The 17473-nt window shown below is 40.2% G+C and overlaps 1 protein-coding gene across 7 annotated transcripts in view; it reads right to left on the minus strand.

Moving 5' to 3' along the window:
* The window catches only part of obscnb (obscurin, cytoskeletal calmodulin and titin-interacting RhoGEF b), a 487178-nt gene that overhangs the window by 353954 nt on the left and 115751 nt on the right, over nt 1-17473 (minus strand). For all 7 annotated transcript variants that reach the window (XM_063044498.1, XM_063044500.1, XM_063044497.1 and 4 more), the window contains exons 23-27: nt 15899-16165; nt 13007-13276; nt 10648-10914; nt 5543-5809; nt 2585-2851 (exon numbers count right to left, since the gene is read on the minus strand). In XM_063044498.1, the coding sequence (XP_062900568.1) occupies nt 2585-2851; nt 5543-5809; nt 10648-10914; nt 13007-13276; nt 15899-16165 (1338 nt within the window). The remainder of the gene's footprint in view (nt 1-2584; nt 2852-5542; nt 5810-10647; nt 10915-13006; nt 13277-15898; nt 16166-17473) is intronic.

A 17473-nucleotide genomic window follows, 5' to 3' on the forward strand; every position in this document is an offset into this window, starting at 1 on the left:
CCAGAGAAAGCAGGATCTCCCAGTGGCCACATATTTTAATTCCACATCCCATTCCCATTCTGACATGTCTATCCACGGCCTCCTCTACTGCAAAGATGAAGCCACACTCAGGTTGGAGGAACACCTTATATTCCGTCTGGGTAGCCCCCAACCTGCTGGCATGAACATCGACTTCTCTAACTTCCGCTAAGGCCCCACTTCCCCCTCGTACCCCATCTGTTACTTACTTTTATACACACATTCTTTCTCTCACTCTCCTTTTTCTCCCTGTCCCTCTGAATATACCCCTTGCCCATCCTCTGGGTCCCCCCCACCCCTTGTCTTTCTTCCCGGACCTCCTGTCCCATGATCCTCTCATATCCCTTTTGCCTATCACCTGTCCAGCTCTTGGCTCCATCCCTCCCCCTCCTGTCCTCTCCTATCATTTTGGATCTCCCCCCTCCCCCTCCAACTTTCAAATGCCTTACTCACTCTTCCTTCAGTTAGTCCTGACGAAGGGTCTCGGCCTGAAACGTCGACTGCACCTCTTCCTACAGATGCTGCCTGGCCTGCTGCGTTCACCAGCAATTTTTATGTGTGTTGCTTGAATTTCCAGCATCTGCAGAATTCCTGTTGTTTACATTCCAAATAGAGATGTAATGCTTGTAGATTTGTAAACACATAGGGACACAATAGAGTCAGAAAAATACAGCACAGAAATAGGCCCTTTGGCCCATGTAATCCATGCCAAAACCATTTAAACTCCCTACTCCCAACGATCTGCACCAGGCCTATAGCCCTCCACATCCCTACTGTCCAAGTACCTATTCAACATCTCTTAAACGGTGAAATCAAGCTTGCATGCACCACTTGAGCTGGCAGCTCATTCCATACTCTCACCATCCACTGAGTGAAGAAGTTTCCCCTCAACTTCCCCTTAAACTTCTTACCTTTCGCTCTTAACCCATGACCTCTGGTTGGAATCAATCCCAACATCAGTGGAGAAAGCCTACATGCATTTACCCTATCTGTACCTCTGATAATTTTGTATACCTCTATGAAATCTCCTCTCAACCTTCAATGTTCTAAATAATACAGACCTAACCTATTCAATCTTTCCTTATAACAGGTTGTCCCAATCCACACTTGCCAGACCCATTCTGATACCATCAAAATTGGCCATTCTCCAATTTAGAATGTTAACCCGCTGACCAGACCTATCTTTTTGAATGTTTATTTTGAAACTGATACCATTGTAGTCACCACATGAAAAATTCTGTCACCTGCCCAGTCTCATTCCCTAATAGCAAATTCAGAATCACTGCTCTCTTGTTGGGACTTCTACGCACTGATGAAGGAAGCTTTCCTGAACACACTTGACAAACTCTATCCCATCTAGTCCTTTTGCAGTATGAGAGTCTATTCAATCTGTAGAAAGTTAAAATCACCTACAATAACAATCTTACGTTTCTTGCAATGGTCTGCAATCTCTTTACAAATTTGTTCTTCTAAATCCCTTGGACTGTCGGGTGGTCTTTAACATAGCCCCATTAATGTGGTCATACCTTTCTTATTTCTCAGTGCCACACATAATGCCTCACTAGTGGAGTCTGTCTGCTGGAGCACTGCTATAACATTTTCCCTGACTAGTAACACCACCCCTCGTGCTGTGTCATGTCTAAAACAATGGAACTCCAGAATTTTGAGCAGACAATCCTGCTCCTCCTGTAACCAAGTCTCACTAATGGCTACAATGTCATAATTCCAGGTGTGGATCCATGCCCTGAGCTCATCAGCCTTTCCTATGATACTTCTTGCATTGAAATATTCGCAGCTCAGGACACCGGTCATACCACACACAATCTTTTGATTCCTGACTTTGTCTGAGGTCTTACCAGCATTGACCTCTCCACTAATTGTTCTGGCATGGTGGTTCCCATCACCCTGCAACTCTTGTTTAAACCCCAGTGTGCAGCACTAACAAACCTTCACACTAGGATATTAATGCCCCTCCAGTTCAGGTGCAAACCATTCCTTCTGTACAGGTCCCACCTTCCCTGGAAGAGAGCCCATTGATATTTAGTTCCCTCAGCTAGCTTATTTGCATAAAATATTACAAAAGGATATTATGATGCTCAACAGAAAAAAGGAGGGAAAAAAAGCAGTGAACAAAACCAATCAAAAGGAACTTTGGTTGGCTCCTGCCCCAACAAGGAATCTGAAAGGAATCATGGGAAAAGAGAGGGAGCAGGGGACAAAACCACAAGAAAATCTACATATGCTGGAAATCCAAGCAACAAAAATGTTGAAGAGGACCTGATGAAGGGTCTTGGTCCAAAATGTCAACTCTTTACTCTTTTCCATAGATGCTGCCAGGCCTGCTGAGTTCCTCCAGCATTTTTGTGTGTTCACTGGAAGGGGGTGGGGCACCAGAGGGAGATGATAGACATGTAAGGAAAAGAGAAGGATAATGGGGGGGAGGAATTATTGGAGGTTAGAGAAATCAATATTCACGCCATCAGGTTGGAGGCCGCACAGAAATTTCATCCTCTTTTTTTAAAAATTAGTTACCTATCTAAACTTGACATCCAATGGTAATACCTACCTTGTATAGTGACTTTTGCATTTGCTTTATCACTGCCTATGTCACAAGTATACACTCCTGCGTCACCTTTATTCAGGTCATGTACTATAAGACAAAGTGTTTTTCCAGCCTGCAGTAGTTCATATTTGTCACTTGAACCAAGAACCACATCATCTTTTTTCCAGACGGGATTGACCTTGGGTTTAGATACTTCACACTCCAGTGTAATCATTCCTCTTTCCTCCCCAGCAACGTCATCCAAAGATTTCATGAAAACCACAGGCTTTTCTGCAATGAGACAGAAAAAAAAATTATTTTCAAAATCCCCTTGTATAACTAACATTTGTATTGGCATTCAGAAGCCTTAGAAATCAGACGGAATAATACCTGCTTTTTAGACACCACATGATCCAATTCTGACTTCATGCAGAATAAATAAATTCAGATTATTTCTAGCTGAAATTACACCAAATACAAAATTAAACCAGGCATTTGATAGGATATTACTGCTATTCTGCCTGATATTTTCCTGGCATCAGACATGAACCAACTGAGCCCATTCTTTTTTAATGCATAAATAGAAACCTCTGGATTATTGCTGGAATCATGGAAGGTAATTGAAGGGAGAAGAATTACAGCTGCCCAGTAGACCATGACTTGTGTGTTGTTTGAGGTCTTGATCTTCAAATACTCTTGATCTCATTTGGTCAAATGGTGTCTGAAGCTCTGAAGGTGATGGCGAATCTTATCAATGATGTCTGCTTCCACTGAAAGGTGTCTCTCAAATATGGAAATGATGCAAGCACTCCAGGATCTTAGCATCAATTTTTATTCAGAAAGCTCTCTGGTATAGCCTTGATAATTTGGTAAAGAACCTCTCCTTTGACACTGATGAGAAACATCTTCTGAACATGTGCAATGCAAGTGCTAAGTGCATACTGTATTTTCAATACTGAACTCTTATATGTTTCTTATTTATCTCCAAAATCCTCCAACTGAATTGGATAGATAAGTGAAGCAACCTCAGAGTATTTCAAGCCTTATTTTACATCCACTCAAACTTGGGAAGGACAATTTGGGAGGATACTAAGAATGTCATAAAGTCATAGAACACAACAACACAGAAACAGGCCTTTTGGCCCATCTAGTCCATACTGAACTATTAATATGCGTACTTCCATCCACCTGCACGCAGACAATAACCCTCCAGTCCATGTACCTACCCAAATTTCTCTTAAATGTTGAAATCAACCCTGCATCCACCAGTTCACTGGCAGCTTGTTTCATACTCTCACCACCCTCTGAATGAAGAAGTTTCCTCTCAAGTTCCCCTTAAACATTTCACCTTTTACCCTCAACCATGACCTCTAGTTATGCTCCCACCCAATCTCAGTGGAAAAAAGACCACTTGCATTTACCCTATAATTTTACCCTATATAAACCCTCATAATTTTGTATACCTCACCTCATCTCAATCTTCTACATTCTAGGGAATAAAGTCCGAACCTGTTCAACCTTTCCCTATAACTCAGATCTTCAAGTCCCAGCAACATCCTTGCAAACCTTCTCTGTACTCTTTCAATCTTATTTATATCTTTCCTCCAGATAGGTGACCAAAACTGCATACAACTCTCCAAATTAGGCCTCACCAACATCTCCAAAAATGTCAACAAGTCAACCTAACTCCTGTAATCAATATATTGATTTATGAAGGCTAATATGCCAAAAGCTCTTTACAACTTTAGACGTCACTTTCAAGGAATTATGGATCCACATTCCCAGATCCCTCTGCTCTACCACTCTCCTGGTGCCCTACCACTCACCGTGGAAGAACTGCTCTGGTTGGTCCTCTCGAAGTGCAACACCTCACAACTGTCTCTATTAAACTCCATATGCCATTTTTCAAGCTGGTCCAGATCCCACAGTGAGCTTTTTTTAGTCCACTGCACACCCAGTCTTGGAGTCATCCACAAATTTACCGATCCAGTTTACCATATTATCATTCACATCGCTGATATCGATGACAAACAACAATGAGCCCAGCACCAATCCCTGTGGAACACCACTAGTCACAGGCTTCCAGTCAGAGAGGCAACCGTCTACTAACATTCTCTGGCTTCTTCTGCAAAGCCAAAGTCTAATCCAATTTATTACCTCAACTTGAATGCCAAGTGACTAAACCTTCTTGATCAACTTCCCATGCAGGACCCTATCAAAAGCCTTGCTAAAGTCCATGTAGACAACTTTTCCTAGTCACTTCCTTGAAAAATTTTCTAAGATTCATTAGACACGGCTCACCACACACAAAGCCATGTTGACTAACCCAAATCAGTTCCTGTCTATTCAAGTATCCAGTCCCGTAGAATACTTTTCAACAACTTTCCTACTACTGATGTTAGGCTCAATAGCCTATAATTTCCTGGCTTACTCTTAGAGCCTTAAACAACGGAACAACATTAGCTTTCTCAAATCATCTGGCATCTCACCCATGGCTAAGGATGTTTTAAATATCTCTGTTAAGGCCACTGCATTTTCCGGTTATGTTGTCACAAGCTCGATCCCAAGAGAACAACTAAAAAAGGTGCTTAGTGCAGTAAAGTCTCAGTGGAACTAAGCGCGTATCATGCCAGTTTGTTGTTTTTCTCACCACTTGCTGATAAATGGAAAACTACTTGATCCTGCACAAGTGACTTAGCCTTCAAATTCTTAACAAGTTTACAGCACATGTTAAAATAGCAGGGACTGTTTAACAATTGCAATACTCGTTCAGTTGATGCCTCAGCAGTAACTGACTTATTCTGTGACAGTGGGACCGCTTTGATAATCTAGATCTTCCATATGAACAGGAAAGGTTTCCTCAGATGTTTACTCGGTATGCAAGTCATTGCAAATTACAGGAGTTTCGTCATAGTGAAATTACAATAGAAAAGACAGGTAAACCTTTGTGCACTTAGGTGTTTCCATTCAAGCAGTCCTTACCTCGTACATTCAGCTGCGCTGTTTCTGTCACATTTCTAGCTTTCAGCATTACTGTTCCTGTATCTTCCGGTGTTACATTTTTCAAAATTAATGTGTGTCTCTTTCCTTTTTTCTTTATCTCATTGAAGTCATTTGAGAATAAGGGAGTATCATTTAGATACCACTGTACTTCATCAATATCATGGGACAACTCACATGAATATACAAGATTGCTCTCCTCTTCAGTATCTACATCCTCCAAGTGTTTTGTTATTTCTATTTTTAAAGCTGCAGAAACAAATACAAACATTATTATTTTAATATTCTAGTTTGAGTACATAAATACTTAACATTCAATGGCAAAAGCTTTCATTCTGAGCACAGGAGCCTCACTCAGTGATGGAATGAATTGTTAAGTCACTGCCAGATTCCCAACAAACATGACTGAACAGTGACACTATCTTTTATGAGATGAAATGTTTCAAGATGCTTTACAGGAAAATGACTAAACATAGTTCAATAAATAAGGAAAAAGTTTCATACTAAAGGAAGAAGAAAACTGAAAAGGTTTAGAGTCTACAGTTTAGCTTAAAGTCTTAGGTGCAGCTTAAAATACGGGACTCAAAATGACCAGGACAATGGGGCAGCAGTCAGTGCTACAGACTAACAATTCTTGGAACTGAATTTCAATCCCGATTTTATGAGTGTTGTCTATGTAAAATATGCAACTTCCCCAGTTAATTTCCACTTCTCAAAGATTTGCTGGTAGGTTTAAATGGCTACCGCAAATGTAAAAAGTCATAAAAGGAGAGCTGATACGCATGGGATGGAAATAAATTGAAGGTAAAGAGAAAATTAGATGAGGGGTGATGGGATTGCTTCACTAGGAGGCAATAGAGACCTGATGAGCCAAATTTCCATACTTAATTTGCATCAGAAAAGGTGGTTATTCAACTCATCATGTTTATGCTGACTCTGAGAACAATCCCGTCAATTCTATTCCTTTATTTACCCCATCAACCCTTGCCATACACCCATTGAAAACATTCTATCTGGATACATACAATTTGTTATGGCAACTGTTCAACATGTGACCACAAGAAGCTACACGAGAGCTGTGGACACAGCTCATCACATCATGGGATGAACTCATCACATCTCCATGGATTCTGTCTACACTCCTTGCTGCGTCAGTAAAGCAGCAAGCATAATCAAAGGCCACACCTACCCCAACATTCTCTCTCTCTCTCTCCCCTCTCCCAATGGGCAGAAGATACATACTAAAACCTGGGTATACAAGCTCTGGGACAGCTTCTACACCACTGTTATCAAACTCTTGAACAGACTTCTTATACAATAAGATGGATATACACACACGCACATATACAACACACACAAAATGTTGGAGCAACTCAGCAGGCCTGGCAGCATCTATGGGAAAGAGTACATGTCCAACAGGGTCTTGCAACCGCAAGGAAAACATCCAAGACGACCACTCGCTGTTAGACTGCGTATTTTTATTCAGCATTGTTATTGCTTTACTTTATTCTAGCTCGATGCATTTTGTAATGGTTTGATCTGTATGAACAGTATCCAAAATTAGCTTTTCACTGTATCTTGGTACATGTGACAATGACAAACCAACACCAATACTTACTCCCATGTAACCTATTCCCCTACACATGAACATTAACACCACTACCACAAACAGCCCCTAGAACCTCATCCCTCCAAGGAGTTCTCTTACCACTTTAGCCTATCAACCAGCACAGCTTTAGGTTGAAATGGACACTCAAGGTAACCTACATGGTTGCAGGAAGAACTCGTAAACTCTACACTTTCAGCACTAACGGTGAGAATCAAACTCTGGTTGCTGCAGCTATGATTTAGAGGCACTATCTGCAGTAGCACTGCGCCACCCTTTCCGCGTTGCAATAGGAAACTAGGCCAGAACTAGAGAATGGCAACACTCCCAAAAAATTCTCAAAGCACTGGAACATTGGGAATGTGTAAATAATATGCATTGAATGACAGTCTGAACACTTGTTTGAACTTGAAACAATGTTCGAACACTTGTCATATTCAATTCCCTCTAAAATATAACAAAATCAATAAGCTTCAAGGTAAGTCACCTACTTCCTTAAGCCTTCCTTGATTGGAAATAAAGTAACACAAAACAAATTAGAGTGGCAGAATTATTTTAACAGGCTAATTGATCCATCATTTTTTGAAACATAGATACTGTTCATGAAGACAGTGGCATGCAAAAGTTCGGGCACCCCGGTCAAAATTTCTGTTATTGTGAATAGTTAAGTGAGTAGAAGATGAACTGACCTCCAAAAGTCATAAAGTTAAAGATGAAACATTCTTTTCAACATTTTAAGCAAGATTAATGTATTATTTTTGTTTTGTACAATTTTAGAGTGGAAAAAAAAGGAAAGGAGCACCATGCAAAAGTTTGGGCACCCCAAAAGATCTGAGCTCTCAGATAATTTTTACCAAGGTCTCAGACCTTAATTAGCTTGTTAGGGCTATGGCTTGTTCACAGTCATTGTTAGGAAAGGCCAGGTGATGCAAATTTCAAATTTCAAAGCTTTATAAATACCCTGACTCCTCAAATCTTGTCCCAACAATCAGCAGCCATGGGCTCCTCTAAGCAGCTGCCTAGCACTCTGAAAATTAAAATAAATGATGCCCACAAAGCAGGATAAGGCTATAAGAAGATAACAAAGCCTTTTCAGGTAGCCATTTTCTCAGTTCGTAATGTAATTAAGAAAAGGGAGTTAACAGGAACGGTGGAGGTCAAGTTGAGGTCTGGAAGACCAAGAAAACTTTCCGAGAGAACTACTCGTAGGATTGCTAGAAAGGCAAATCAAAACCCCCGTTTGACTGCAAAAGACCTTCAGGAAGACCTTCACTGTTCTACTGTGCAGCGATACCTACCCAAATATGATCTTCATGGAAGTCATCAGAAGAAAAACTTTCCTGCATCCTCACCACAAAATTCAGCATCAGAACTTTGCAAAGGAACATCTAAACAAGCCTGATGCATTTTGGAAACAAGTCCTATGGACTGATGGAGTTAAAATAGAACTTTTTGGCCACAATGAGCAAAGGTATGTTTGGAGAAAAAAGGGTGCAGAATTTCATGAAAAGAACACCCTCTCCAACTATTGAGCACAGGGGTAGATCAATCATGCTTTGGGCTTGTGTTGCAGCCAGTGGCATGGGGAACATTTCACTGGTAGAGGGAAGAATGAATTCAATTAAATACCAGCAAATTCTGGAAGCAAATATCAGACCATCTGTGAAAAAGCTGAAGATGAAAAGAGGATGGTTTCTACAACAGGATAATGATCCTAAACACACCTTAAAATCCACAATGGACTACCTCAAGAGACGCAAGCTGAAGGTTTTGCCATGGCCCTCACAGTCCCCTGACCTAAACATCATCAAAAATCTGTGGATAGACCTCAAAAGAGCAGTGCATGCAAGATAGCCCAAGAATCTCACAGAACTAGAAGCCTTTTGCAAGGAAGAATGGGAAAAATCCCCCAAACAAGAATTGAAAGACTCTTAGCTGGCTATAGAAAGCGTTTACAAGCTGTGATACTTGCTGAAGGGGGTGTTACTAAGTACTAACCATGCAGGGTGCCGAAACTTTTGCTTCGGGCCCTTTTCCTTTTTGTTATTTTGAAACTGTAAAAGATGGAAATAAAAAAGTAATCTTACTTAAAATATTAAAGAAATGTATCTTCTTTAACTTTATGCCTTTTGGAAATCAAGTCATCTTTTACTCACTTAGCTATTCACAGTAACAGAAATTTTGACTGGGGTGCTCAAACTTCTGCATGCCACTGTATATTTGTGTAATTGTATTGGGTTATCTCATAGCTTATTCATTTGGGATTGCGAGCACTGTCAAGAAGCACACAATTCCAAGCCCGTAAGGCATTAGGAGCAGAATTAGGCCATTCAGCCCATCAAGTCTGCTCCACTATTCGCCTGCTTCTTTTCCCTGAAATTTTTGTTGTCCTTACTAACCAATAACCTCAAACTACCCTGAAATATTTAGACCTTCACATATTAATATCATTTGACAATATGGTCCCTTTATTTCATCAAGACCTGTTGGGCTTCATCCAGTCATAAGAGACTGAGCACCAATTGTTAAGTTACACTCAGTTGTGTCATCAAGTTATGCATCAATTGAGTCAAGAGTGTAAATATAAGGTGTCAGTGAGAAAACTGTACTATTAGTGTTAGTTTTAATACGCAGCTGAAAGACCTGCAATTTTCTACCTGCCTTCAGGTTAAATATTATGATTTTATTCATCTTTTAAAAACTGCCTGACTATCTGAAAAACATTCCCATAGTGTTGAAGACATGTTATCCTTTACCAGAATGAAACCTGAAATAGAAAGTCATCCATACATGAAATTGGCTCCAAAGCGATTGGAAGAGGGGATATTTCTGGAAATTGAATGGCTAAAAGGCTTGCAAAAGGAGCTCAGCTGGTCTGGGGAGACAAGAAGATAGACTGAAATGTTGACTTTCACTTTGCCTCCAGAGATGCTGCTTGCTCCGCTGAGTTGCTCCGCTGAGTTCCTCCAGCAGGTAGTTTTATTTTGTTCTGCGTCCAACCACATGCAGTGTTGTGTCTCAAAGAATAATAATGAACAGAAATATTTGAGGTGGAGCAGAAGCCTGAAGACAACTCAACAATTTAGGAACAGCTTCTTCCCCTCTGGCACTGGATTTCTGAATAATCCATGAACATTGCTTCAATATTCCTTTTTCTTTGAACCATTTATTTATTTTGTCATTGATAGTAATTTTATGGCTTCAACTTACTGATACTGCAAAAACCAACAAATTTAATGACATACAAGTCAGTGATAATAAATTTGATTCTGATTCCGATTCTGAGCTTTTACTGAAAAAAAAATCACAAAAGCACAGATGCTGCAGATCTGAAATCAAAAAGAGGATATTCTGAAAGGATCTATGATCTAATATGTTAGTTATTTTTTTCTTTCTGCAAAAGCTGCCTGACCTTCTGAATTTTTTCTACTTTTTAAGTAGTAAAATGTTGATCATTTTATTGTCAGGTAAAAATTCTTACCTTCAACTGTGAGTGTGGCGGTGGTCTGTGCATTACTTGACTTGCAGCTATATTTACCAGAATCTTCAGGGCTGAGATTTGAGATCGAGAGTTCTACCACATTCTGAACTTGCTTGAATTTGAATCTGTCAGAAGATTCAATTAAGCTCTGGTCTTTGTACCACCTAACCACCTTGGGAGTAGGTGTAAACTCGCAGATCAAAGTAACAGACTTCCTCTCTTCCACTGTTATGTTCTGTAGTTCTCTCACTACCTTTGATGGAGGCTCTGAAAAATATGTAAATTTACAATTAAAGCTATTGAACAACAACTTGCATCTCTGTGGCACCTTTGTTGCAATGATTCACAAGATAATAATGGCAAAGCTTGCCAATAAGGTAACAGGACAGGTGGCCAAAAGCTAGGTTGGAGATATGGAAAGATTAAGAGCTTTGTAAAAGAGAAGCAGAAAAACGGATATTGATTGAAGGAACACAAGACCTGCATAGTGATCTCCTCAAGTCCCAAAGCCAAGGAGGATTTCAACAAAGTGCAAAGGAATCTGGGAACACAGATCCATAATTCCTTGAAATTGGCATCACAGGTGTAGATAGGGTTGTAAAGAGAGTTCCTGTCACATTGGCCTTCATTAATCAGATTATTGAGAAGAGAAGCTGGATATTATGTTGAAGATGTATAAAACATTGCTGAGGCCAACTTTGGTGTAATGTGTGCAGTTTTGGTCACCTAACGACAGGAAAGATATCAATAAGATTAAAAGTGTACAGAAAACAATTATGAGGATGTTGCAGGGACTTGAGGACCTGAGTTATATGAAGAGATTCAATAGGTTCGGATTTTATTCCCCAGAGCATAGGGAATGAATGGAGATTTGATAGAGTATATACAATTATAAGGGATATAGATAGGGTGAATGAAAGCAGGCTTTTTTCCACTGAGGTTTGGTGAGACTAGAACTAAAAGTCATAGATGAAGGATGAAAGGTACTGTTACCTCTAAGCTGCAAGGGTGCATAGCTGTACAGTAATCGAAATGATCACACGTAGCTGGAATTTTCTTTTATACGCGACAACATAAATATTGCAGCAATACTATGATTTCAAATTCTTTGTTTCTGAGAAAGGCAAGACTGGTTCAATTATTACATTCACTGATATGTTGAACTACATGCTTAAAATGAAGAATTTGAAGAAATGTCAATTCTTGTTGACATCATTGGAACATTTCAAGCTTCTAGTGCTGACTGAACATGGATTCAGTCTGATGAATTCAATCAAATATATATCTAGAAACAGAGTAGAAGTGAAACATTTAAGTGGATCTAATGAGCATTAAGATGCATCTTTCATCTGGATGTGAAATTAATCTGGACAGTGTTTATAGACAATGGATTTTACTAAAGACAGATGAGAAAAAGTCTACAAACATGAAAGATTTTTTTGTTGTACTGTTATTTCCTTGTACCCTTCAATAAATAAAAAAGTATGTGATTTTTCAATTTTCATTCTATTACAAAAGAAAACTTTCCTGCTCAAAGCAATGGTTGGTCCACGCAGCTATGTAAAAAAAATTAGAGGGAATGTTGGTGGAAGTTGAAATATTTAAAAGGGAACCTGAGGGGAAACTTCTTCACTTTGAAGGTGTTGAGAGTGTGGAATGAGATGCCAATGGAAGTGGTGGATGCAGATTCGACTGCAGCATTTAAGACAAGATTGGATAGGTGCAAGGATGGGATGGGTGTGGAGGACTATGATGCAGCTTTGGGACAATGGTACTTGGCAGAAAAGCAGTTCGGCATGGATTCAATAGGCTGAAGAGCCTGCTTCTATGTTGTAGTGCTCTATGATTCTTTCAGAATTTTAAAGAGAAGGAGCTGGCATACTTAAAGCTTATTAAGATGGCCTGACCCTGTGTATCCTAGATCATTGTGGAAAACTGGAGAAGAAACTGCAGGAATCCTGGTAGAGATGCTTGCATCATTTTTTGCGATGAGCCACGAGTGACTTAATAGAGGTTAACAAAATCATGAGAAGAACAGATAAAGTGAATGTCCTTATCCCCCACAACAGGGGGAGTATAAAACCAGAGGACACGGGTTTAAAGTGAGTGGGGAAAGATTTAAAATGGACTTGAGGAACAAATTTTTCCTCACACCTGATTTTACATGCCCAACACATGTAAAATTCATGACAGAAACCAAGAGTAAATACTAAAGCAAAATATAATACATTGGAAGAACACAGCAGGTCAGTCAGCATGTGTAGAGGCAATGGATGGTTTATGTTTCACAGTGAGATTAAATATACAGGTGCCTGTAGAACCATATGCTAACATCCAAGCCTATAGAGTGTTTGAATACCTTTAATGGTTAACCTTGCTTCAGATTTTGATTTCCCAGCAATAAATTGTACTATGCCGGTCATCTTGCAAGATGTATTTTTCAGGATAAGGCGGTGAATAGTGCCACAATGCTCAATGTCCACATTTTTAGAAGGATGAAGTATTTCACCGTTTAGTATCCATTTTGGAGGTTTTATGTCAGCAACTGAAAGCTCACATTCAAATCTGGCGTCGTTTGGCTCAGTCACTTCCACATCAGATATTGTCTTAATGATGGAAATTGATTGCTCTGTCAATAAAGCATATTTAAACAAATTCATTGATCTAGGAGTCCAAGTTTGCGAGAAAGAGTACAAGTCTGCTAGAGGCTGAAGACAGCCTGTCCTAGGGTTGGAGGACTATATATGTGCGCACTGTTTTGTTCCTTGTTGTGTTCTGTGTTGTTCTGCAAAGTAGTGCGTGGGCTTGCTGTGTTGGCGCCAGAATGCATGGCAGCACTTGTGGGCTGCCCCCAGCATGTTGGGTGTCAACACAAACAACATATTTCACTGTACGTTTTGATGTACATGTGATAAATAAATGCGAAATTTAAATTTGAATCTTGGAAATCCATTGTTCCCTGAAAGTGGTAACATTGGAAAATTCAATGTTCATACCATTGGTTTGCAGACGACACAAGTAGAATGAAGTGCTGTTCTTGCCTGTGTTTGACTTCACCATGATGAGGAAGAGGACAGGCAAATCAGTGTGGGAATACGAAGGAGAATTGAAATGAAATGTAATCAGAAGCTCAATGATGTCATTGCAAATGGAGCTCCACAAAACAGTTCCTGAGTTTATACTCAGCATTTATTGAGGATTTCCATCAATACATTTTATATCTTTTGATCCTTTGGGATTAGAAACTATGTGGCTAAGTCACAAAATTTGAGGAAAACTGTATAGTGTGTGACAACCTCTCAAGTTAATCTTTCATTTGCCAGTTAGAGCAGTATAAAATTATACCTGCACACCCACTCTATTTAGACATTATAGTTTATAGAAATAAAGCAACCTAAAGAAGGGATCAAGAAACAATGGATTTTAAATGCTAATAGCATTGATTTTATGGGCCTACTCCAGTGGCTCTGGGTCTACAGACTCAATGCTATTGCTTGTTTTTATTGTTAGCATGATCCCTCTCCCTCTCCCTCTCCCCCTCCCCGCATTGGGTGTTGGTCTTTTTTTTAAATTGGGTTATTTTGGGTTTCTTGCTTTGTGGCTGCCTGTAAGCAGACGAATCACAAGGTTGTTTAATTATACATACTTTAATAACAAAGGTACTTTGATGTAAAATGGTTGCTATATCATGAAGTCCTGGAAAATGGCTGATGTTACACTGTCACTTAGGGGCAGCAAAGACAAGCTAGGAAACGACAGGCCAGTGTGCCCAACATCAGTGGTGGTGAAGTTACTGCAGAGGATTCAAAAGGACTGGATCTACCACCATTTGAAAAAGAAAGGATTGATTAGAAACAGCCAGCCTGGCTTTGTGCATGGGCAAACTATGTCTTAAAAATGTTAATGCTTTTAGAGAGGTAAGCAAGAAGAGGCAGGGCAATAGATGTTCTCTAATAATATAGGCTTCAGCAAGGCCTTTATAAGATCTCACTTAGAAGTCCAGTCTGGAAAGTTACATTGGATTAGATCCAGGGAGAGATAGCTAAATGGATACATAAATAGCTTAATGGTAAGAAGTAGAGGGTAATGGTGACAGGTTGTTTCTCATACCGAAGGCCTGTACTAATGGTGTGCCACAGGGTTTGGGGGTGTGCCCGATGTTGTTATTCATAGGAATCATTTGTATGAGAACGGATAAGGCATTGCTAGTAAGTTTGCAGGGGACACTAAAAAAGATGGTTTCAAACACTGAGAAAATTTATCAAAAATTACAAAAGCACCTTGATCAACTAGATAAGTGAAGGAACAGCAAATGCTGTCAAACCAGTAAGTGCAAGGTGTTGCATCTTGGGAAGTCAAACCAGGCTAGGACTTTTACAGTGAAGACTAGCGTCATGGGCACAGTACAGTACAGTGTGACCCAGAAGTACAAGTACATAGCTCCACAGGTAGTCGTGGTGAAAGAGGCTTTTAACATGCTGGTCTTCACCAACAGGGCACCGAGTTTAAAACTGGGATGTTATGTTGCAATTGTATAAAACACTGGTGAGACTGCAGCTGGAGAACAGTGTATAATTTTGGTTACCCTGTTACAGGAAAAATGTCATTGGATAGAAAAAGTGCAAAGACAATTAACAGGAATATTGCCAGGACGTGAGGGGATTAGTTATAGGGAAAGTTTGAGCAATCTATGTTTGCTACGCTTGGTTTTTATTCATTGCTCTACCAAAGGAGTCTGAGAAGTGACAATACAGAAGTGTATGCAATCATGAAAGGCACAGAAAGGTACACAGTCTCTCCCCCCCCCCCCCACCGCCCCCCGGGGAAAGGGAATCAAAAACTTGAGGGCATTAGCTTAAGATGAAAGGAGAAAGATTTAAAATGGAACTCAGAGACAACTTGTTTATACAGAGAGTTGTGTGTATATAGAACAAGCTGCCAGAGGAAGTGGTTGAGGTAGGTACCATAACAACAACATTTAAAAGACTCTTCAACCATACATGGATGGAAAAGTTTTAGAGAAGTTTGGGCCAACTGTCAGTAAATGGGACTAGCTTGCATGGACATCTTGGTTGGTGTGAACAAGTTGAGTCAAAAGGCCTGTTTCCGCACTGTATGATTCCATGACTCTATCACGTACTGCCCTATTTTGCCAAGCATTGGGATACATTTTAAAACAAAACCTTATTTTTAACTTCACTCTTCTTTAAACAGATGAAACATTTCAAAATTGATGTTTCCAAACTCGTACCTTCTACATACAACATGGCAGTACTTTTGTCATCTACAGCATCACACGTGTAGTTGCCTTCATCTTCAAAAGCAATATTATTAATTATGAGCTTCCTGTACAAATCTTCACTCACAATCTCGTGCTTCTTACTGGCATGAATCTCCTTTCCTTTGTAATACCATTTGACCACAGCATTTTTTCTAGAAACTTTGCATTCAAAAAAGACACGATGCTTCTCCATGCCTATTTTCTCTCTTAAGGGTTTCACAATCTTAACTGGTAATTCTGAAATAGATATGTGAACAATAGTTTGATGTCAATATTAAAACTGTGAATAGTGATAGAAAGCAATATTATGTTGGTTGTCAGGTAACATAAATCAGGTTATGTTAATTATGTTAAATGTGTAAATATTAGGTTAATTGTTAATTTGGATTGCAAATCCAAAAATTAAAGAGGTATAATCACAAAGTCTTAAAACCACAGTTCACTGAAAGTCATATTGCAGGCAAATATGGTTCTGATGGAGGCATTTCAGCTTGTTTTCCTTCATGGGTAAAGACAAAGAATATAAAAGTTGGGATGTTACACTAGAACTTTATAAAACAGTGATTAGATTGCACTTGAACACAGCAGGCCAGGCAGCATCTCTAGGAAGAGGTACAGTCAACGTTTCAGGCCGAGACCCTTCGTCAGGACTAACTGAAGGAAGAGTGAGTAAGAGATTTGAAAGTTGGAGGGGGAGGGGGAGATCAAAATGATGGGAGAAGACAGGAGGGGGAGGGATGGAGCCAAGAGCTGGACAGGTGATAGGCAAAAGGGATACGAGAGCATCATGGGACAGGAGGCCAGGAAGAAAGACAAGGGGGGGGGGGAACCAGAGGATGGGCAAGGGGTATATTCAGAGGGACAGAGGGAGAAAACGGAGAGTGAGAGAAAGAATGTGTGTATAAAAGTAAGTAACAGATGGGGTACGAGGGGGAGGTGGGGCATTAGCGGAAGTTAGAGAAGTCGATGTTCATGCCATCAGGTTGGAGGCTACCCAGACGGAATATAAGGTGTTGTTCCTCCAACCTGAGTGTGGCTTCATCTTTACAGTAGAGGAGGCCGTGGATAGACATGTCAGAATGAGAATGGGATGTGGAATTAAAATGTGTGGCCACTGGGAGATCGTTTCACTGAACACCTACACTCTGTTCGCCAGAGAAAGCAGGATCTCCCAGTGGCCACACATTTTAATTCCACATCCCATTCTCATTCTGACATGTCTATCCACGGCCTCCTCTACTGTAAAGATGAAGCCACACTCAGGTTGGAGGAACAACACCTTATATTCCGTCTGGGTAGCCTCCAACCTGATGGCATGAACATCGACTTCTCTAACTTCCGCTAATGCCCCACCTCCCCCTCGTATCCCATCTGTTACTTACTTTTATACACATTCTTTCTCTCACTCTCCTTTTTCTCCCTCTGTCCCTCTGAATATACCCCTTGCCCATCCTCTGGTTCCCCCGCCCTCCCCTGTCTTTCTTCCCGGACCTCCTGTCCCATGATCCTCTCGTATCCCTTTTGCCAATCACCTGTCCAGCTCTT

This window comes from Mobula hypostoma, chromosome 3 (genome assembly GCF_963921235.1).
Source record: "Mobula hypostoma chromosome 3, sMobHyp1.1, whole genome shotgun sequence".
Lineage (NCBI taxonomy): Eukaryota > Metazoa > Chordata > Chondrichthyes > Myliobatiformes > Myliobatidae > Mobula > Mobula hypostoma.